Here is a 22,220-nt window from a genome sequence, read left to right as displayed (position 1 = left end):
AATTGGTGTTTAAAAATATAGAAACGTCAGACAGCATGATGATCATCAATTTCTGTTCACTATTAGAGACCCCCAGCTAATGACCAACTTGAAACTTGAAACATTGTCATTGTGGGGAAGAAAAACAAAGTGGGAGGCTTTCACCTCATCTTGACTTTATATTGCTCAATACTCTCTAATTTTTAAAAAATTAATGTGCCCAAATTTTTTTTAAATATTTTTGAATAAAGAAGACTAGGATGATGCTTGTGACCCAACCATGTACTTTAATAATGTTTTGAATAGTTTTTGCCCTGAAAAAAACCTACAGACTCCAGCAGATACAGATAATATACAGTGGAAGGTGGAAAATGCTGATCAAGTTAGAGAAACAAGTTGTTTATATTTGTTTTGTGTTTGTTTTTTCCATAGACAAACTACATGCAAACTACAGTTTTCACCTTCGTCAAGGAGTTTATGTGACAGATGCCTTTATCAGTTTGATTACGAACAAAATAACTCCAAAACTCATGGGTTTTAATGAACGTTTCAAAAATTGTTAATAGACAAAGGAAGACATCATTAAGTTTTGGTGATCTTCCAGACTCATTTACAACTGAGACATTTATTTATTTACCAAATTTGACTTTATTTGTAATTCTCTGTTCATGGACTCTCTTTTTTCACTCCTACGTCAACATCCATCTACAGCTGTGTTTTCAAACTTCGTGGATATTAAATGAAACGTACTGTGAACTGATAATGCAAAGCTGCAACATTTACACTGGCCAATAGAGGTCAGTGGCTCCGCAATGTAAATGAAAATACACCCACACTATAAAACAAAGAAGTAGCCGCACACGGTCGCTGTGTCCAAAACCACACACTCGTTCCCTATTCACTACTCACTACATAGGGGAGTTGGATTGAGTGCACTAAGTAGTGTCATTTTAAATTTGTTTGCGAACACTACGCTGGCGCACGTTAAATGACGTCACAGGTCGCATAATAAATACGAAACCGGTCGCAGGTGAAAGTGGCCGGGATCCTATCCTCTGGTGCAGAATAGACATTTCCTTAGGATTATTTTGGCTTTTTGATCAAGATGTCATCAAATTGTAAGTGACAGAAGACAAAAGGTGGTTGATTATGGCTTTTATTTCCACCTTTATGTTGAAATATTCTAAGATGACCACATTGCACCCTTTCTGAAAGGAACTGTCAACTTTACATTGATTTCACCATGGCTGGGGTCTGGAGGTGGAGGGTTTAATCATCTTTAGGCTGGCAGGTGCAGCCTCCTACTGTGTGGGGCCAAGAGCCTTCTCAATTCCACACTCCACAGACAATGACATCATTTGTTAGGTCTAAGATAAAGTACTTCCCTGAAAATATGTCCAATTACATTTTCTAAGCTGGACAAGCTGATAACAATTTCTGCAGGATTTCAGCGCCTGGCTGGACCACCAGCTTCTGCCAAAATGGCAGTAAAGATGGATGCTAACTTAAGATCAAGCCCCTGCTACAGCTGCTCAGTGTTACTTTAACAGAAAACTGAGGGTTATTGTATCCTAGGGGACGGTGGTTATCCCTGTATGTCCAAGCCTGTAGCATTGATAGCACCATTTAGAGAGCATGTGAGACATATGATAGCGGCCAGGTTCAACAGAAATCATGCAAAAGCTCGATCTATCATTTAAAGGGCACTGGGGATTATGAAGACCAGATGGCAGGCAATATTTCACAAAACCTTGGAGGTGAAGCCTGCCTTTGCCACCAAGGTTATTGCACGTTACACCATGTTGCACAATGTCTGCCTGAGGAATGGTGAAAGCATGGACCCCTCAGAAAACAGCTCGTCCTTCCCCACCCATCTGCGGATCAAATTTTGGACATCAGCGTCACCCCCTAAAGGAATCAGTTCACTCGATGAGTCTGCAGTATGTTTATATCAAACCAACAATATCTTAACTGAAAAACTCTAGTACAATTTAAAAGAGCAAATAGCTCACTGATCTTAGAATCAAATTCATTCTAATGTCTTTAAAGCAAAACCATATTACAAGGAAAGCACCAATGTCACTAAAAGGAGAGAATCACTATGCTTCTAGAAAGTAATATATTAAACACATAGCGGACAATAATTACATTTGTATGACATCTCTCCGTAGCTCACCAGCCATTGACAAGTGGTCACCTGATACCCCAATGGCTGATGGGATATATTACTGGGTTAGGATGCATCGGTTGTAGAATATTTTTCGCAGTGCATTGCAGGATACATTGAGGGCACTACATAGAGCACTCACTCCAACTCCCCTATGTAGGGAGGAGTGAATAGGGAACGAGTGTGTGGTTTCGGACGCAGCGGTTTCCTCTACGGGGATTCTGATTGGCTCTGACGGCCTTCTTCTTCTTCTTCTTCTGCGTCTTACGACGTCGGTGTTTAGCTCGAATAACCGGTAGTGGAGTGTTAACCCCAATTTGTGCGCTCTTCTTTTAAACTTTTTTCTTACAACGCAGGTTGGACGGTTATACGCTGTCGTCAGGCATGAAATACTAAGAAACAGCGCGTTCCCGTTTCATTTTAGCCTCGGTCGTCGAAGGGGATTTACGATGACCCAACAAGCCGCGGCTCTGCAGACCTACAACAACGAACTTGTCAAGTGTAAGTCGTTTCTTTTTATAGCGATAACTACATAGAACAGAAAGTATTTATCGTTAATTTAAGTTAGGTTTAGTGATCTCTGTAATGATGTTGTTTAACTGCAGGTTGTGGTTTAGGTTATGTTTTCAATTTCACGATTAGATGTATGATTTTAATCAAATCCGGTCACATCTCAGGCTCCGCCCACAACAGAAAATATATTAGTATAATTATTCTTAACTTTTTGGGGTACTCTTTTTTTTATTTATCTTCTGTAGTCAGACCAAAACAATTCTTTATTTAATATTTCTCACCTGTACAGATATACTCGAATATTCCTGTATATCTTATGACAGCACAGTTCCATCAACATTATTTACAATGTACAATTTGTAAATAACATGTTGCTACTTTTTCTGTTTTGCCAAATAGTTTAATACTAAACGTGGCTTTACCTGATTATTACAGTTTTTTAAAATGCAGACAAAGGATAGCGTGATACTGAGACTCCAGCATATAGAACTTTTTATCTTCTTCAGGCATTGAGGAACTGCACTTGAAGAGGGATGAGTTGAACCGTCAGATCAGGCAAGAGGAAGAGGAGAAGGAGCGACTGCAACACGACATCCAAGTCCTCTCTGACAAACTGAGCAGGGTCAATGAGAGCCTGTCACAAAGACACGCAGCCCGAGCTGCATTTGAACGCACCATTGCCGAAACGGAGACTGCATACACAAAGGTGTGTTTCTGATCGGTGTGTTAGGAAACATGCTTTAACTATTTTCCAGAACATTAATGTTTTGGTTTTTGCACATTTTGCTCATGAAGAACACAGTTGTGATATAGTTTTGCGGTTGTATATTGTGGATTCCTTGAACATCAGCGTATTTCTTCAAAAAACTACTCTCAAGGAGTCTTTATTAAAAACAACATTTTACCCTGAGCTGAGCAAAGCACCTTGTTTGTTTTAATTACACCTCCAGTATCCTCCACACTGCCAGCGTTACATCAACTTGTGTTGTCTTAAATGCCTGCAGTATATGTCATTTGACCTTTTGTCTCTGCAGATACTAGAGAGTTCCCAGTCCCTGCTTTGTGTCCTGAAGAAGGAAACTGGAAACTTGAGTAAAGCCACAGAGCCTCGGAAAAAGGAGCGTTGATGACAATGATAACTTCAAGCTTGTCACTATAACGTCTAAACAGCTGAATTTGGTTTGTTAATGTATTTTAAATAATAAATGTTTTATTATAATTGTTCTTTTTCTATCTCAGATTTCAGTTTTTTCAGCTTAGCAATGACGCAGTTCACAATATATGTTCAAATATGAATATTTGAACATATAAATATATTCATATTCATATTAAAATATTGAGTTATTCATTTTTATATGAATAGCATTCCATTTGTGTATTTGATGCGCAGCTAAATCAGACTGCACTCCTCGCTAGATTGGCATGAAAAAATTATGCAGCCAGACTTTTTGTAGTCTGTGCAGGGGCAACCTGGACCAACCTTCCTTCCTACAAGGAAGCTTGCTTGAGCTGGTGAAAAGGAAGGACAGGTAATGGCTAACTTGAGAGGTGGAAATTCAGCCAATAACTTTGATTCTGGACCAGAGCATCGTGGTGACCCTGCAATGCGATGGAACCAAGAAAAAGATCAATACCATGGTTTTACGGGCATTGCTGAGTTAGAAACATGGTACTGGTTTTGGAGAATACTTCAGATAAATCCCAGTATTGCTGGAAACGCCTACGGAAACTCAAAGGCCAAATAGAATTGTTGTATGTGTGTGTGTGAACCAGAAATGGCTCGATCTGTTCAATGTTTCCACCTGGGAAAGTCAGAACTGATGGAGAAGATGGATAAGTAACGGTGTGTAAAACTGCTCGGTTTAATGACGACTTTAAAAGATGTCTGGGGTGAAAGTGGAACAACGTAGAAGCACTTAGAAAATGTTCACAGGCTCCCAAGTCCATCAGCACTGGACACCTGTAGGTGACAGCACGGAGAGACAGGCTGCAAGTAGTTACTCTTCTCTTCTAGTGTGGAACTGAGACCACTGACTGAGGCCTCTCTCCCTCCTAGAGACAAAGTACACATTTGGTTACACACACACACACACCAGCCACAGAATAGACAACAGCTGTGGGTCAAATGATCAGACATCAAACATTACAAATTCAACACTAATGAATTTGTTGAAATGGCAAAATAATCAACGCACTTTTGGTAAGGCAGTGTCTGCTGTGAATATACTGTCCTGGCGGCCATACCATCCAAAGAATTCACACTCAACATGTCAGGTACTTTACTGGACAGTCAAATGACAAAGAGTTGGATGCCATGGTTACGCATCACGCTGACAATGCTGCACTCTGCGTATTGACTGTCAAGGGAGCTCTGAAATCCTGATACTGTACCTCACTATGTTATGAGAGAACCAGGGTTACATTTTTATTTATTCCGCTCTAAAATTAATCAACAAAGAAAAATGCAAAGTCCTCGCATCCTCCTGGCCTGCTTCAACAGCCAGTGACTGGAAAATGTGTGTCAACCTACATCAGACTCATCCTGCCAGTGATCAGACTGATCTTAGATCTGTCCAGACCTCGCTCTATGGTCCAACTTCTACCACCATGGAAGACTCTATCGATTAGGTTTCTGAAAGAAATCCTCTACAATATGCAGTTGACGTGGGGGGACGAAGACAGGTGAGGATGTATCCGGTGGAAGTGGGCTGTAGGGGATTTGTGACGAGGTCCACCACAAGACTCCTCAAGGAGGTGGGCGTTAGCGGGAAATGTCATCAAAGATCTTTCCACCATGACTAAAAGTAGCAGATGTATGGGCTGCTAAATTACCTTTTCCCACCATGCGACAAACAACATGATTTAATGTGGGTCTAGTGGTCCCCATCTAGCGGTGGGTCAGCTGAGTGTAATGGAACCTGCGGAAGCAACCACTGATGATCGGTTGCTCTCTCACCATAACTCCTCTTCAGAATGTCTCAGACACAAAAAAAATAGAAATCATGTTATTTTGACCAGGAAAAAACATCAAGATTTGACCAAATATGATTTGTTGCTCTTGAACATGTCTATGCATTGGATAGATGGAGGAGGGAGACCAGAACATATATGAAGGCCAGAACTTGGACACACACAAGATGTGAAAAGAGGTGGATTGCAGGCCTTTAGGAATGAATGGAAAGGGCTTCAGCATGCTTTAACCCCATAGAAAAATCTCTGGCAAGCTCAGACAACTTTGTCAGCCTTTATCCCCACTGCAACAAACCTATCATCGCACAAAACTAAACAGGTCTACAGATCAAAGGATCATAAAGCTTAAACATTTCAAAGAAGTTTTGATTGAAAGTGGGATTTTATTAAAACAGTTATATTGGGCTACAGCTACCCTCTATAGTACTAGTATCGATTAACTTCTGTCACAATCTAAAACTATAGAAATACAAAATACAAGGTAAGATACTGAAAACAAAACACACTTGATTCTGTCAGTATGCACTAAAGATGTGTAGCAGAATGTACGTGACAGTGACATTTAAAAGTGTTCTATCCTGCACATAAAAGCATGGCCTCCCTGCAGTTGAGCAGTATATATATTATATATAGTATATATTGTTGGTGCAGCGCCATGCATTGTGTGTGTGTGTGTGGGGGGGGGGACTAAATGAAATGACTTCCACTGTGTCTGAAACCATCATCACATATATTGAGTGAGGATCGCTACACTCTAAGCAAGAAATAAATCCCATCATCGTTTGCAGTCACACCAGAGAAGATAGACATGTCACTAACAATGACTAAATGGAATAATGACATAATAGTACATCAACAAATGACCAGTACTATTAAAATTGTACAAAAACCCCAAAAATATTCAACCAGCTCTGAGGTCAATCTGGTACATATTTTCAGTTTTTAAGCACCACAGCTGCGTTCAAAATCAGAATTTCAGCGTATCGGTGAGTGCACTAAGCAGTTCACTGAAGCCATCTCCTAGTGAGTAGTGAATAGGGAATAAGTGTGTGATTTTGGATGCGCCCTTTGTTTAATTTGAGAGAAAAGTATGGTGACTAACAATGTCTTAAACAGTGTGTATCCCGATTCAGTTTAGACACGGTTGTCGAAGTAAATTTACAATGAGCCAACAAGCAGCAGCTCTGCAGACCTTCAACAGCGAACTTATAAAGGGTAAGCAACCTCTTTATCTCTGTAGGTGGCGTTTAGTGTTAATTTAATCAATTTAAGTTTATTTCAGTGAGAGCAGTGATCTCCATAATGATGGTGATTAACTGCAGGTAGAAGTTTGGTTGTGTTGTGTTCTACAATAAAACAAAATGGCTTATATGATTTCCATACAGTCATATGCAGCAGCCAGGTTTTGCCTATACCTATTAGGGACCAAGCACTGAATTCGGGGCAAGAACCCATCCCAAGACCAACAAAAAAGTCTGAGGAAAAGCCAAATGACACAAGAAGTCCACCATTTAGAATCCAAAATGCCATTTTGACCTGCATTTTGTCATTTAGGGCCTTGAGTGTAATCCTAGAACTATTGGATTGTCTTCATGCTTGAACTGTACAATATAGACATAGACAATTAATTTTCATTTTATGAAGTTTAATTTTATGAATTTTAATGAAGTTAATAGGCTTATGTAATTCAAACATTCATTTCAAATTTTGCTTTCAAAGTTTAAAGCCAAGGTTTATCACAACTCTGACAAGGATGAGGTGTGTCTTCCAAAGATCAAAGCTAAGGGCCACTTATCATAAAGCCACAAACTGTGTTATGTAACTTCACCAAAATACTGACCGGAACACACGTATATTTCAAACTTAATTTCAAATGGGTTTTTGCTCGCAACCCTGACATTTACATGAATGAACTGCTTACATTCTACTTATTATTCTCACCCTAAGTAAAATCGACTTTTCGGGGCCTAAACATGCTCAAAAACTCGTAAAATGAGAACAAATGCAACCACAAAATGACGCAAGAGAAAAATATTGCAATCAGAAATTAGGCAGGAGCCAAAATTTACAAACCCTCAAAAAGAATGTGAAAGAAAAATGTTACAAATACAAAAACACACAAAGCCCTAAAACAACTGCAAGAGGTGAATTTGGCAAATTGAATTGAATTGAATTGAATTGAATCAGGTAAATTGTCCACAAAGGAAGTGCATGTTAATTAATGAGAGATAAATATTAAATTTATAAATCAAGGTTTCCAGCTAAGGTAACCATGCCGCTCTTCTATAATGTAAAAGACTGCAGCCAAGTATTTAAAAGACAATCAGAACAATTCTTTGTTTAACGTCTGCAGACTGTATTGATACACTTGGGTATATCAATCTAACAGCTATTGAGATGTAAAATTAACATTTGTTATTGAACTCAATCTTAAAATTTGCTTGAAAGTAGATTATTGAAACAAAGTTCATTCCTAATTCATACAGATAAATAAACAAATAAAAAAGACTGACCTTTTTTTGTCTCCTTCAGTCCTTGACGACTTGCACTCCAAGAGGGAAGGCCTGAACCGTCACATCAGGCAAGATGAAGAGGAGAAGGAGCGGCTGCAACAAGACAGTCAGGTCCTCTCTGACAAGTTGAGGAGAGTCAGTGAGAATTTGTCCCAAAGACTTGCAGCCCGAGCTGCCTTTGACCGCACCATTGCTGAAACAGAGGCTGCATACAACACGGTGTGTTTCTGCCTGACGCCCATGACTGTTTGTCTTCACTTTGCCTCAGCAAAACATATTTGAGTCACTTGCCATTTGAAATTCAGCATAAGTTCACTGTAATATTGTCAACTTGTCAAACGTTACTACTGAATCAGTCAGAGATTTCCTGTGATAGGGACGTTCAATCCAAGGTTATAGTAGGTAGTTGCATCAGCTATTATTTTGTTGGCTTATAATACAGCATATTGTACATATACAGCAGCAGTATACTCCAAACAATTCTTTGAGTAAAATTCTTAGTTAGCCGATGGAACTTTTATTTTTACAATTACAGAATTCCATACATTAGCATCACTTGTGTTGTATTAAATGCTTGCAGCATATGAATTGTGACCTTTTGTCCCTGTGCAGATACTAGAGAGGGCTCAGTCTCTACTTTGTGTCCTTAAGAAGGAGACTGACAACCTGAGTAGAGCCACAGAACCTCGGAGAAATCTGCATTGATGACAACAATAACTCTTTAATGCACCTGGAATGGATTAAATTAGATTTTGCATTATGGTTAATCTATTTTGAGTAATAAATGATTAATTCAATTTGGTTTTGTTTTATTAAGCTCTGATTTCACTTGTCATTTGGTTTGTTCTGCATGACTGAGATGCATCAGCTGCCCAAAAGGAAGCAGCTTTGAGGGATGATTTTTTTTTTCACATTTACATTTGAAGGAAAATCTATCACGACAAATCATGACAAATCAATTTTAACATTTGATGAAACAAACGGAGGAATATTCGTGCCAAAAGTTGGGCCTCCACACCAGGCAGTGACAGAAACTGACTACAGAAATACAGCAAGAGAGATGACGTAGATGTAGAGACCGTTAACTCTGAGCACACAACTCACTGATCTGTGGGCCGATCATCTTGATTCAACATCTGATTCTCTTTATAAATATGTCTTTTTTACAGCGCTTATGTACAAGATACTTGCAAAATAAATGAAGTCACACGATTTTGACTCGAATATTCCGCCATTTGTTATTAGATTTTTGTCTCGCTTTTAAAAAAAAAAAGGATTATTGTTGTTTTCTATTTAACAAACTATGTTTTACATTTGCAAAAGACCTTACAAATGCGCAAAACACATGCAGTCATGGCATGTCAGACATTTATTATCCTTTATTCCCAACACCCCAAGCCTAACATCATGCAGAAATGAACAAATTTAAGAGCAAAGCTCTTAAATTTAAGAGCAAGCTTTGAAATTTTATATTTCAATGGTCAAAGGTGAAAGAAGCTTTGATTGAAAGCAGCATTATACTAAAACTGTCCTCCTGGTATTGAATAACTTCAACCAGTCACTAACTGTAGAAAATAATACAAAATACAAGGTAAGATAATAAAAGATACTTGTTTCTGTTTACCTCTGCATGAAATGCAAGGCGCAGTATTCCCTAGGGTGTCATAGAATGAATCAAAGTTAATTTGACATCTAAAAAGGTGTTCCTTCCTCTCCTGAACTGTAGGGAACAAGGGTCAACAGTCATGATATTATGTATGTGACGGGTGCAAAATAACCCAAAAAGTTAATGATTTTAATGAAATTTTCAGAAAACAACAGTGGTACTAGTTAAGTTGTACAGTTATTTTTCAGTTAAAAACCTCTAGTAAAAGAATTAAAGTCTATAATCTGCTGCCTCAACCAGCAATCATTTCGCCAAGTAAATGGAGCATTAGTATTGGGCGTAACCCTAAATTTGACAAAAATAAAACAAAACTGTTTTTTAAACATCCAGTGTCCCAAATCAGTCAAGAAAGGAATTCACCATGACCCACCAAGCTGCAGCTCTTCAGAACTACAACGACGAAATCATTAAGGGTACCAAACCTCTTTTTCTTTACTGATAACTAAATTAAACAGAAAGCATTTAGTGACAATTTAATTAAGTTGGCTTTAGTGAGATTATTGATCTCCACAACGATGGTGGTTAACTGTTGGTAGTAGTTAACGTTGTCTTCTTCAGTCCTCGATGACTTGTACTCCAGGAGGGAAGATCTCAACCATCACATCAGGCAAGATGAAGAGGACGAGCGCCTGCAACAAGACAGTCAGGTCCTCTCTGGCAAGTTGAGAAGAACCAATGAGAGCATGTCTCAAAAACTTGCAGCCCGAGCTGCAATTGACCGCACCATTGCTGAAACAGAGGCTGCATACGATATGGTGTGTTCCTGCCTGACGCCCATGACTGTATGTGCAAAAGACTTTTCACTGTTCACTATAGGAACGTTCAGTTTAAGGTTATAAACTGGTAGTTGCATCAGCTTATATGTTGTTGGCTTATAACACAGCATATTGGACGTATACAGCAGTTGTAATGTGGATCACAGTAATTTTACAACTACTCCAAACTATTCTTTGAATTAAAAAGTCTTTGCTGATGTTACTTTATTTTCAATTACATCTGCAACTTTCCACACATTACTTCATTACTTGTGTTGTATTAAATGCTTGCAGCATATGAATTGTGACCTTTTGTCCCTCTGCAGATACTACAAAGGTCCCAGTCTCTACTTTGTGTCGTTAAGAAGGAGGTTGACAGCCTGAGTAGAGCCACAAAACTGGAGAAACCTGCATCGATGACAACAATAACTCCTTAATGCATCTAACACAGATGCATTTGGATTTTGTGTTGATTCATCTATTTTGAGTAATAAATGTTTTATTCAATTTGATTTTCTTTCTTTCAGCTCTGATTTCACTTGTCTTTCGGTTTGTTCTGCATGACTTAGATGAGCTGGCCAAAAACAAACAGCTTTGAGGGATCTTTTTTTTTTTTCACATTTACATTTAAAGGAAAATCACAGTGAACAGACATCACTGTCCCAACAAATTTTAACATCTGCAGGTGCTTGATTGACAGTTTATCAATTTTTATTATACAGTTTTTTAAGTCTCTCTTATATATCTCCACAACTCCATATGTGAGTGTCTGCTCTTCGGTTCTCGTGCTAAGGTGGGAAATTCCACTCACTCTGCCACCCCCCTCTTCCACACTCACCTGATTTGTAGCTACCACTTTCACCTGTTGCTCTTTCTTAGGCTGTATTTTAGCCACTGCAGTGCATTCATGCTTTGCCAGATTGTTATCATTTCATGCCTGACTCTCCAACCACTTTCTTCATTTGGATTTACTGGTATTGACCCTGCCTGCCTTGGATTTTGCTTCTTTGTCTCTACCCTGGTAAACCCGACTACCTTCTGTCACTGATTAAGAGTTTAGCCTTTGTATTTATTTGAACCTATGTCCTCCTGTGGCTGTGCAGTCTTTTCTGCCTTCCACAGAGTTCCATGATTTCTTTTGTACTGTTTTCCGCAAGTAATCAGTAAAGCTTTTTATTAAAACTGTCCAGAACTGCTGTGCTCTGAGCAGATCCTACCACACCTGTGTCACTAAAATCTAGCCAAGAATGGATCAGCACAAGGCCCCTCGCCACTGGTTCACCTCTAGAGGATTGAGGTGGTTCTGCAGCAGCATGAGACTATGCCCACCACATTCGCTGCAGCGGTAAGACTCCAGCTCCCATTCACCCTACCTTTCACGTGTTGAAGATCAAGCCTGTCCAGGTGAGTCCACTGCTGCGAGTCCCGCCGTGCTGCCCCTTCCTCCCCCTCAGATGATCGATAGCGGTCCTTTATATGCTGTGAAGCAGCTTCTCCACTCTCGCCATTGAGGACAAGGAATGCAGCATCTGGTAGACTGGAAGGGATATGGTCCGGAGGACCGCTATTGGGTCCCGGTTTGGTTCATCATGTGCTGGTGAGGGACATGCCCCACCTGCATCCGGACCAGCCGGCTCTGCTTCTTTGTCAGTGGATAACAGCTCAGAGGGTGACACACTGCCTGATTTGTTCTCATCGTCTGACTCTGTGGTGTCCTATTGTGTCTCGGAGTTCTAGTTTCTACTTTTGGTGGCTCCTTTTCCCCGCCCTGAACCTGCTTTTGGGACTTGGAGAAGTAATTACCTTGCCAGTAATGTGATTAACAAATATAAAATGGTTTTCAAATATAAAACTCCATTCACAAAACTAGACATTTTAGAAATGTGAATTATAAATCTACAAGTATGAAGTACAAAACAAATTCGTGCCAAAAGTTGGGCCTCCACTCCAGACAGTGGCCATGTCAACTGTACAGAAATGCAGCAAGAGAGAAGATATAGATGTAAGAAGAGTTTCAGTTGAACCAAGAAGAGCTGCCCATAAATATACCGTTAACGCTAATGAGCACACAACTCACTTATCTGCGGGAAGCTCATCTTGGTTCAACAACTGATCCTCTTTATACATCTCTCATCTCTGCTTGAAAAAGAAATCAAAAGTTGCATGATTTTGACATGAATCTTCTCTCTGTTATTTACTTGTCAACGGTTTTCTTGCATTTTATTTTTTTTTATTTTTTTTAAACTATAAGTGCTGTTTTATATTGGAAAACCATGTTTTATTTGGGGAAAAATGTGCAAAACACGTGCAGTTTTGGCATGAATTTAACAATTAGGAAAAGGCTTGAGCAAGGCCAGGCAAATTTATTATCTTTTATTCCCAACACCCCAAGCCTAACATCATGCAGAAATGAACAAATTTAAGAGCAAAAGACCAAAGAAGCTTTGAAATTTTATATTTCAATGGTCAAAGGTGAAAGAAGCTTTGATTGAAAGCAGCATTATATTAAAACTGTCCTCATGGTATTGAATAACTTCAACCAGTCACTAACTGTAGAAAATAATACAAAATACAAGGTAAGATAATAAAAGATACTTATTTCTGTTTACCTCTGCATGAAATGCAAGGCGCAGTATTCCCTAGGGTGTCATAGAATGAATCAAAGTTAATTTAACATCTAAAAAGGTGTTCCTTCCTCTCCTGAACTGTAGGGAAGAAGGGTCAACAGTCATGATATTCTCTAATAATTGCTGCTGCAGTGCTATTGGATTTTGTTATTTTTTTCTTTTTTTTTGTTGCCCTTTACTTTGTTGCCTCTACCAAGGAGGGTGTGTGACAACCGGTGTTTGTCTAGGTGCAAAATAACCCAAAAAGTTAATGATTTTAATGACATTTTCAGAAAACAACAATGGTACTAGTTGTACGGTCATTTTTAAGTTGAAAAAAAAAACTCTCAGTAAATGAAGTTGGACTTGCAGTTTATAATCTGCTGCCTCAATCAGCAATCATTTCATCAAGTGTTACACATGCCCTCCTTACTGTCTTCACTCACGCAACAGGTTTGAGTTACCTGAGTGGGAACTGCGGTATAAATGGAGAGAGGATGAGGCTTCTGTCGCTCGTTTTCTCCCGATGACAGCGGCTGAGGTAGCAGCTGTGGGGGGCCCTCCGTCAAGGACTCTCCGCAGGCAATCTGAAGGAGACCGGCCTTTTGTTGCTTCAAGTTTGGGTTGGCGGCGTTTCGCCGTGTCCCTGCCCACTGCGTGGTTGGCCTGGTGACACCCCACCCTGTTTAGATTAGCTTTGTTTACCGGTCCCCCAGACCTCTTTCTGTTTGTCTTGATGTGTTGATGACTTGTCCGGGTTATTCCCGTGAGCCGATAAATGCTTTCTATGGTGTCTGCGTTTGCAATTGAGGACTTTTCATTTTTCAGTGTTACTGGCCATAGAGGCTTGTCAGGCAGTTGGGGGCCTTGAGGACTGGAGCGCTGGTCATCCGCTGCATTCTTTAGTCCGCACAAATTTCACTTTGGGACTGAGCAGGTCCATTAATGGGGCACCTAATTCAGTAAAGTCCTTGCAGAATCCCCGGTAATAGCCAGCTAAACTGTGGAAACTATCCCACAAATCTTTTCAAACCTGGTCAGAAAAAGTAGGTTAGCACCTGGTCATATGTCTTATTTACACCAAGATGACCCGCAAGCCAATAATCGTGTACAAACCCCTGTATTTCGGTGCGATATTTCGATGGAACCACAATCTAAAAAAATGTTTTTTAAACAGCCAGTGTCCCAGTTCACTTGAGGAAGGAATTCACCATGACCCACCAAGCTGCGGCTCTGCAGACCTACAACAACGAACTTATTAAGGGTACCAAACTTCTTTTTCTTTGCTGATAACAAAAATTGAACAGAAAGCATTTAGTGACAATTCAAATAAGGCTTTAGTGAGATCATTGATCTCTATATCGATGGTGGTTAACTGCAGCCAGTAGTTCACGTTGTCTCCTTCAGTCCTTGACGACTTGCACTCCAGAAGGGAAGACCTCAACCGTCACATCAGGCAAGATGAAGAGGAGAAAGAGCAGCTGCAACAAGACAGTCAGGTCCTCTCTGACAAGTTGAGGAGAGTCAGTGAGAATTTGTCCCAAAGACTTGCAGCCCGAGCTGCCTTTGACCGCACCATTGCTGAAACAGAGGCTGCATACAATATGGTGTGTTTCTGCCATGATTATTGTGTGCAACAGCCTATATCTTGTTTTGGCTTTGCCTCAGTGCTTTAAGAAATATGTTTTAATTACTTTCATTTGAAAAAATGATCATTACTATAGGTGATATTGTCCTTGTTAACACCAAATCAGCCAGACAGATTTTTAGTTATGTGAAAGTTCAATTTATTGACATAAAACTGTTGTTGGAAATCCCTCCAGCTAATGCTTTGTTAGTTTATAATTGTAGAACTTTTACAACACAATCATGTATATGTGTAGCAGTTATTTTCTGGACTCTGAATATGTTGTTTTACAAGCAACTACTCCAAGCAGGTCTTTATTAAAGACAAATGAGTCGTTTTATCAGCCGATACAACCACTTTGACATTTATCAATTGCGCCTGCGGTGTTCCCCACGCTGTCAGCATTTCTTCATCTGTTGTCTTAAATGCCTTCAGTATATGTAAAATGGCCTTTGTTCATGTGCAGATACTGGAGAGTTCCCAGTCTCTACTTTGCCTCCTGAAGAAGGAGGCTGAAAACCTGAATAAAGCCACAGATCCTCGGAGAAAGGTGCATTGATGACAACAATAACTGCAACAAGCTTGTCACTGCCTCAAGAACAGCTGAACTTTAACTCCGAGTTATTGATAATGTATTTTAAGTAATAAAAATTTTTTCTGATTGATTTTCTTTTCCCAACTGCAATTGTCTTTCTATTTGTTCTGAATGAGACCCATCAGCGTCAAACTGAGAGATGCAAATTCTTCAGTATTACACAACTCACAACAGTATAAAATTGGGTAGCTGTTTCAAAAGCCTCAGCTAGCATGTTCTAACTGCACATTTCCACTGTTCCATCTCATATTTTTTAATAGTTTTATTATATTTTCAAAAAATACAGAACATACAGAACTGCTCAGACACTAAAAACAACAAAAGAAAAACACTTAATCTCCAGCTGTAAAACAATATAGTACAGATAGTACAGTACAGAGTATACAAACATAACATGGCTAAAAGGTACCTGAGTCAGACTTGAGAGAGGCCACCACCCTTGACAAGAGGGAGCACTCTGCAGATATTACCCCAAGCAGAATTAACGGTAAGCAGAATTGAACCTCTCTGGGCCGTGCCATTTCATAAGCTACTAGGTAAACAGACTTGTGTGTTATTTTCTGCTTGCAACTTGAGCTATTTGGTTCATTGGTTTCCCTTCGACTACATCTAGATTCTAGATCTGGGAAATTGAGTATTGTTAATTGTGTAGTCAATGCAGAAGGATATTTAGCCAGTAATTGCTTCTCTGGGAGTTCTGAGTCTACATCCTGGAAGTTATTGAAATGCCCCAATCTCTACACAAAAGCATCATTTCAGCTCCACTGTTTCTGTTGGGAGTTTTTCCTAGTGTTTTCCCTCTCCCCCTCCCCTTCTGTTCCTTGTCTGTGTTTTCCTTGTGTTTGTGTTGTGCGTAAGTGTAATATTGCCTGTGTCATTCTGCGCGGGCTCACTGCCCACGTCGTGTGCGCGCGGCGCTGCGCTTACGGGCGGGTCGGCTGGCCGATGAGCCTCCGCGCCATTCGGGCACGACCACATGGCCCTCCCCCCCACAACCGAAACATTTGAGGGAGTCAGTGGTGACAAAGACGATGTAGTCAAACTCGTCCAACCTGAAGCGAAGAGTCAGCTTGAGCTCTTCCTTATTGTTATTAAGGACCATGGATACCTGTCGTCTAAAGGACACGACATGTCTCAGCAGCGGGGACTTAGAGAGGAATTAACCTCATCGGGGACACCACGCATCCGTGTCGGCTGAGCTCCCGCAGCAACATGACGTTCTTAAGGAACGGAGGGACGTTTGATACAATCACCTCGCACTCCTCCACGGACACACCGGTCGGTGGGGAGAGTTTTACGGCGTGTCCGCGGGTGGGTTTCTCAAAACCGGAGACTCCCGGCGCCGCCGCTGTGGCGGGCATGGCGACCGTGGCCACCAAACAAGTCCACCAAAGACAGTGAATAAGCGATCCAAATTACAGAAGAGTGCTCCCCAGTGTGATTAAACACCACCCAGTGTGACAATAAAGGTTAGGAATTAGAAAAGTTTGGAGAAAAAACACTTATATTTATCACTCACTCCTGGAGCCGGCACATTCACCACGCTCACGCTCAGAGAGAGACAGGACAAAACAGCTCTGAAGAATTAGAAATAACTTGCTTGAGATTAAAAAAATGAGGATGGCAATTTTTATTAGAACTACACTGAAGCGTGGATGGAACCAAAGTTTGTGGCTATGACTTCATAGTTTTTTGTTGCTGATGCTGTCACTGCAGCTAGCATAATATCTGGAGAAGTCCTGCCAGATGTGAACCAGTTCTGATGGTTTAAAGTGGTTGACAATGATCAGTTTAGCAAAGGTGCACCTGTCGTATTCCAGATGCTGGATTTCGAACAGGTTCCTGAAGGGAATCAAGGTGCGGGAATATACTGGCCGAACCCCCAGCACCTGCAGGCACAGCCCCACGTAGACATCCTCCAGAGGGATCATATGGACATGTGTGGATGCCCAGGATATCCTTGCAGCCAGGTCAGTAGAGAAGACGTACCCTGCTCCAGAGACGTACCAGGGGAAGGTGTCCTCGGGGTACTGCTGCTTTGACACATACCACTTGCTACTGCTGTCCCTCCGTGGGACGCCGTCACTGATCACGGACCCAGTGATAAAGCTGTGCCGAGGGGAACTCCTCAGATGTTTGACAAGCCGGAACACGTTGACAAAGATGTCAGCGTCCACCTTCATGGCATAGGAAGCATGGGAACAGTAAACCGACAGCCAGTTCATCATCATCATGGTCTTGATGGTCAGGTTCTGATAACTGTCCTGGAAGTCCATTTGGATTATGTCTCCATGTGCCCTGTTCTCCTCCAGCAGCCTCTGGGGACGCCCCCTATTAGAAACTCCAATAAAGAAAAGAGTGAGGCAATCCTCACCTGAAGCCCCCCATGTCCTCCTCACAACTTCTCTTGCTTCTTCCTGTGCAGGAGCGACAGGGACCAGGAGAACAAGGAAGGGGGTGTGGTTCTTGCATACAGCAGGCTGGTTGAAAATGTACCGGTAGGTTTTCGGGGACAGGATCCGCTGGTCCTCGGCAGGGAGGGGTCCTGTCTGAGAGTGACGTTTGCTGAACGTCAGTCTGCAGAATAAAGACGGAACAGTGAAGACGAGCACAGCTATAGCCACCACTTTCACGAACCTCCAGCAAACACGCACACGCATTTCCTATTCCAATCCTAAAAGGCTAAAAGCCCTAAAAGTCACACATCACACTTCGGCATGAAGTCATTTGTTGCTTGTGTGTGAGAGGTTCCTCCACGCCCACCCAGCAATGAGGAAGTAAAAAGCCCACAGCGGGAGGAGCCGCCCTTTGGACTCCGAAGGAAGTCTATGGGAAAGTGCATTAAAAATAAAATATTCTCTTATTATGTTTTTGACAAATACAATATTGTTAGATTATATTAATATAAATATATATTATACTATATGTATTTATATATACACACTGTTTGTGTGTATACACTGTGTGTGTGTGTTTAAAGTTAGTATTCGGACAACGGCGTCATTTACGGCGCACGTAAAGTGACGTCATGGTTTCGCATAATAATTACGAAGCGGTCACCGGGAAAAGTGGCCAGGTCCATTTAATTATTTTAACCCATCAGAAATACATTCAGCGGTCATTTTATGAAAATGCAATATTTTACCCCATAATTAACTTTATATAATCAAATGAAATATTAATGTCAATAATAATACAATAATAATTACTTATTACCTAAAATAAGTAGTGTCCCTTGACATTTTCAAGCCAAGTCGTGATGGTACATTCTCAAGTCATATTCCGCTGTAGTGAAAACATTTGATAAAGTAATTTTTCATCAAAAAAGGAATCCAATTCCCTCCATTTTTGTCAATATGTGAATTTTTTTTGTCCTGTCTTTCTTTCTTTGTATAAATATTTTTATTTTTTTATTTTATTTTTTATTTTATTTTATTTTATTTTTTTTAATTTATTTATTTATTTATTTATTTTAATTTCTGTAGTGTCTCCATTGTATTTTGTCCTATGGCATGTTCTTGGCCTTAGACTTGTTTCTTCTGTATTGTATTTTTTGCCTTTACTTGAAAATAAAAAATTTGATCATAAAAAATAAATAAATAAATAAATCCAGAGCTACTTTTCATCTTTGTAAAAAAAAATTTTTTTACTGAGATTCTGTCACCTGGTGAGGAACAGACGAAGAACGCTACAAAGAACAATTTTAATTGAGGGGCGGGGGATAAGTGAAGATTAATTGATTTTTTTTTTTACACATTTATGTTGTAATATTTTAAGATGATCATATTGGACCCCTACTAAAAAAAAAATTGTTATTTCCAAAAATGTCATATATCAAACCGCACAGTAGAAATTACATTAAAAAATGTATCCCGTCGATATCACGTGATACCGTAAAGGCTGATGGGATACATTTTCCGTGTTAGGGTGCTCGCTTGTACACTACTTTTCGCAGTGCGTTGTGGGATACATTGAGTGCACTACATAGGGTACAGCGATGCTCACTAACAATTCGGACACTATTTCAAAATGGTGTCCACACTATTGAGTGCACTATGTAGGGTATAGGGCAGAAGTGTCAAACTCAAATACCCAGTGGGCCAAAATTCAAAACTGGGACAAAGTCACGGGCCAACATTGATATTTATTGAAAATATCTTCCTCCAGCTATAAAAGGGAACCTTTTGATTTGGACCCAAACTGGTTTTGCTCAACAACTAAACATGGAACAAGGAAAGCTTAACACAATACATTATATATAATTTATTATTGCACACATGCAAAATCGAAATTCAAATAAAAAAAAAAACACATCACGGGCATTCATTGTTTCTCTTTTAAATTTCAACAACAATCTTTTGCCATTGTAAGTTAATGTAATGTAAATCTAATGCCTTTTAATCTCTTCTACTTTCTGGCACCTTTGAGTCATTTCTAGGTGCTTGTGCTTGTCCTGGTGTTGCGTTTTATAGTGTCATCTGTTGTTGTTCTCCTTGTAATGCACATTGGCTCCACATACAAGACAGACAGGTCCGTCTACATATCTAAACAGATATTCGGCCTCCTACCTGTTCAGAAAGGTCCTATTTTCTGCCTTTCCTTTAATCATTTTTCAGAGGGGTAGTGCCAGAATTAGCATTAGCATATAAGGTCGCTATGACTACTTTCTCTTTCTTGGTTGTTGGCAAGCCACAAATTGGTGCATTACCACCACCAGCTCATGTGGAGTGTGGATTTTCACACGAAAACACCAGCAGAGCATTCTGGTATTTGTAGTATTAGCACAAGCGCTTTAAGCGATAATACCGGCGGGCCAGCTCTAATAGTCAATTGGTATGGCTTCGCGGGCCAATATAATTACATTGTGGGCCAAATTTGGCCCATGGGCCAGAGTTTGACACATGTGGTATAGGGGGTGGTTTCGGAAACAGCCCTTGTCTGTTCCCAGGCTGGGCAGGGCTGCTTCCTGGTTCACTCCCATCGTGGGATCTACTCACCTGCAACTCATCTCCAGATAATCAGCTACACCTGCCTCCTGTTTTAAAAGACTGGTTCACGCTTCCATCTTTGCCAATTTGTTGTTTAACCCTCTGTGATTGACCATTCAGATGTCTGTTTGTGCCACCCAGCCTGCTCTGATGAAGAGTTTTTGGATGGATAGTGTTATGCATTGTTGTAACAATTAAAATTGTTACAACAATGCATGCAGTTGATAATAAAATCCATTTGTCAGATATATCCATAATGATGTTGTTCCTTCTTTTCTGGGTCTGTTCCATTTTGGGAGGGATATTTAATGAAGGCCCAGTTCAGCTAGTCACATGTTTTGAGGTCACTACTGATGTGTCATTTCCCCTTTTCTGCCTTTGTTTTTGGTCGTAACATTTGCAGCATGTGTTTCAGGGTTCTGATGTCACCTACCTTATGCTGTAGAGGGTGGGGTGTTTTTTGTTTTGTGAGGGTTGCTTTCTTGTACACTTCCACGTTCAGAGGTCCTTTCTCCTCTTATCATGGATATGGAGAGAAACCAACAGCAGCATAAATGGACCAAATCTCAGTTACACACAGCTTTTATCTTCAGCCGTAACAGGCACACAATACCACAAGGGTGGTTTAGCTGTGTAGTGCACAGTCCACGAAGGCCAGATAATTGTCTTTCTCATACTCACAGGTGAACTTAGTGGCCCTTGTTGAAGTGGGCTGTTAACACCTCCCAATCTTTCTTTTGATTTTTGTCCATATATTTGTATCTCTGGCTGGGAGATGTTTTTAAACAGGTTTGAAAGTCTTTGTGCTTCCTCTGTGCAATGGTAGACCATCAGGGAATGAGAGAGGTTTGGATGCAGATATCCCCACGTAAACTGCTGCTGTTTAACGGTCATTGTCGGCATCAAAACATATTAAATCTTATGCTGTGTTGGTGAGTGTCCAATTACATTAGGAAAATCTGCTCTTCCTGCAAATTACGCTTTGATGTTGGCCCGTCCAACAGCACTGTATATGGGAATCTGATATCTACACGGGCATACCTTTAGGATATCTCTTTTAATGCTGGCATCCTGGATTTTTTTCACAAAATTCTTCCGATCTGTTGGAAAACATTCCAGAGGACGGTTTTCATTATGGACTGTGTTTCACCCAACGCATGAGGCGAACTGTTACTTTCATTTTCAATCTCTGATACTGGTGAGCAAGTGGGGGTGAGCAAGTGGGGGCTGCTGACCAGGCATCAGGACTGGCCCTCCAGTGGAGCAGCTAGCAATCACCAAGTCCGGAACATCACTGCTGTACAAACTGCTGTACCTTTTTGTCAAGACACAAATAAATAAGGTGATATACTCGTGGTCAGAGCGCTAGTTGGAGAGGGATAGAACCCACTATGCAGATTTCAAACAAAAGGATTTATTTGCACAAATACAAAACAATGCTACAACCAGGAAGCAGGAGCAGAAGAGTCAGCAGTGCAGAACAGCTGAAGACAATCATAGTGGGCCCCAACACCAGATCTGCTCACTTGTATTTCACTCTCTGGACTGAGATTTTATGATAACATTGGCTCTTGATGACAATTTTACCCAAAATACATTTGGACACAATGTGGACACCTCCTGTCAAAAATGTGCTCATTGCATTTGTGCAGTTGAACGTAACACACACTTTTATTCAATGTTATGGATAAACTGACAAGACTAAAATCAATCTTTTAAAATGATACTACCCGTGACTCATCGAGGCTGGTGCAACCTGTATAATCTCATACACAGGATATGAGTTTATAATATGAAGGTATTTGGAATTGTTCAGTGAGTCCTTGGAGTGCTGAACGAAG

The 22,220-nt window shown here is 40.4% G+C and overlaps 4 protein-coding genes across 7 annotated transcripts; 3 read left to right on the top strand and 1 right to left on the bottom strand.

Annotated features, from left to right (window-relative positions):
- The first annotated feature begins 985 nt into the window (after nucleotides 1–985).
- On the top strand, nucleotides 986–3,883 carry LOC101073132 (Sjoegren syndrome nuclear autoantigen 1 homolog). 2 transcript variants are annotated; one of them, XM_011604459.2, is made up of 4 exons: nucleotides 986–1,097; nucleotides 2,503–2,647; nucleotides 3,166–3,365; nucleotides 3,694–3,883. In XM_011604459.2, exons 2-4 carry the CDS (start codon nucleotides 2,596–2,598, stop codon nucleotides 3,784–3,786), a joined length of 345 nt encoding a protein of 114 aa, XP_011602761.1. In that variant the 5' UTR covers nucleotides 986–1,097; nucleotides 2,503–2,595; the 3' UTR covers nucleotides 3,787–3,883. The 2 variants fall into 2 exon arrangements, with proteins under 2 accessions (XP_011602761.1, XP_003965169.1); XM_003965120.3 differs by lacking the exon at nucleotides 986–1,097 and having other exon boundaries at nucleotides 2,424–2,647.
- A 2,208-nt stretch (nucleotides 3,884–6,091) lies between these two features.
- LOC101073360 (Sjoegren syndrome nuclear autoantigen 1 homolog) lies at nucleotides 6,092–8,939 on the top strand. Its single transcript, XM_003965121.2, has 4 exons — nucleotides 6,092–6,110; nucleotides 6,763–6,844; nucleotides 8,162–8,361; nucleotides 8,755–8,939. Exons 2-4 carry the CDS (start codon nucleotides 6,793–6,795, stop codon nucleotides 8,845–8,847), a joined length of 345 nt encoding a protein of 114 aa, XP_003965170.1. The 5' UTR covers nucleotides 6,092–6,110; nucleotides 6,763–6,792; the 3' UTR covers nucleotides 8,848–8,939.
- A 775-nt stretch (nucleotides 8,940–9,714) lies between these two features.
- Nucleotides 9,715–15,461, top strand: LOC101073815 (Sjoegren syndrome nuclear autoantigen 1 homolog). Of its 3 annotated transcripts, none has more exons than XM_029837942.1 (4): nucleotides 9,715–9,733; nucleotides 14,347–14,433; nucleotides 14,577–14,776; nucleotides 15,263–15,461. In XM_029837942.1, the coding sequence occupies exons 2-4, from the start codon at nucleotides 14,382–14,384 to the stop codon at nucleotides 15,353–15,355; spliced, it is 345 nt and encodes a 114-aa protein (XP_029693802.1). In that variant the 5' UTR covers nucleotides 9,715–9,733; nucleotides 14,347–14,381; the 3' UTR covers nucleotides 15,356–15,461. The 3 variants fall into 3 exon arrangements, with proteins under 3 accessions (XP_029693802.1, XP_003965171.1, XP_029693801.1); XM_003965122.2 differs by lacking the exons at nucleotides 14,347–14,433; nucleotides 14,577–14,776; nucleotides 15,263–15,461 and adding exons at nucleotides 10,139–10,221; nucleotides 10,367–10,563; nucleotides 10,890–11,075; XM_029837941.1 differs by lacking the exons at nucleotides 14,347–14,433; nucleotides 14,577–14,776; nucleotides 15,263–15,461 and adding exons at nucleotides 10,139–10,221; nucleotides 10,367–10,590; nucleotides 10,890–11,075.
- A 1,612-nt stretch (nucleotides 15,462–17,073) lies between these two features.
- Nucleotides 17,074–18,051, bottom strand: LOC101074038 (beta-1,3-galactosyltransferase 2-like). Its single transcript, XM_003965124.2, has one exon. It carries the CDS (start codon nucleotides 18,049–18,051, stop codon nucleotides 17,074–17,076), a length of 978 nt encoding a protein of 325 aa, XP_003965173.1.
- Between the last annotated feature and the right edge of the window lie 4,169 nt (nucleotides 18,052–22,220).

This window comes from Takifugu rubripes, chromosome 6 (genome assembly GCF_901000725.2).
Source record: "Takifugu rubripes chromosome 6, fTakRub1.2, whole genome shotgun sequence".
Lineage (NCBI taxonomy): Eukaryota > Metazoa > Chordata > Actinopteri > Tetraodontiformes > Tetraodontidae > Takifugu > Takifugu rubripes.
Note: the sequence above shows the minus strand (reverse complement) of the source record. Positions and strands in the feature narration are given on the sequence as shown.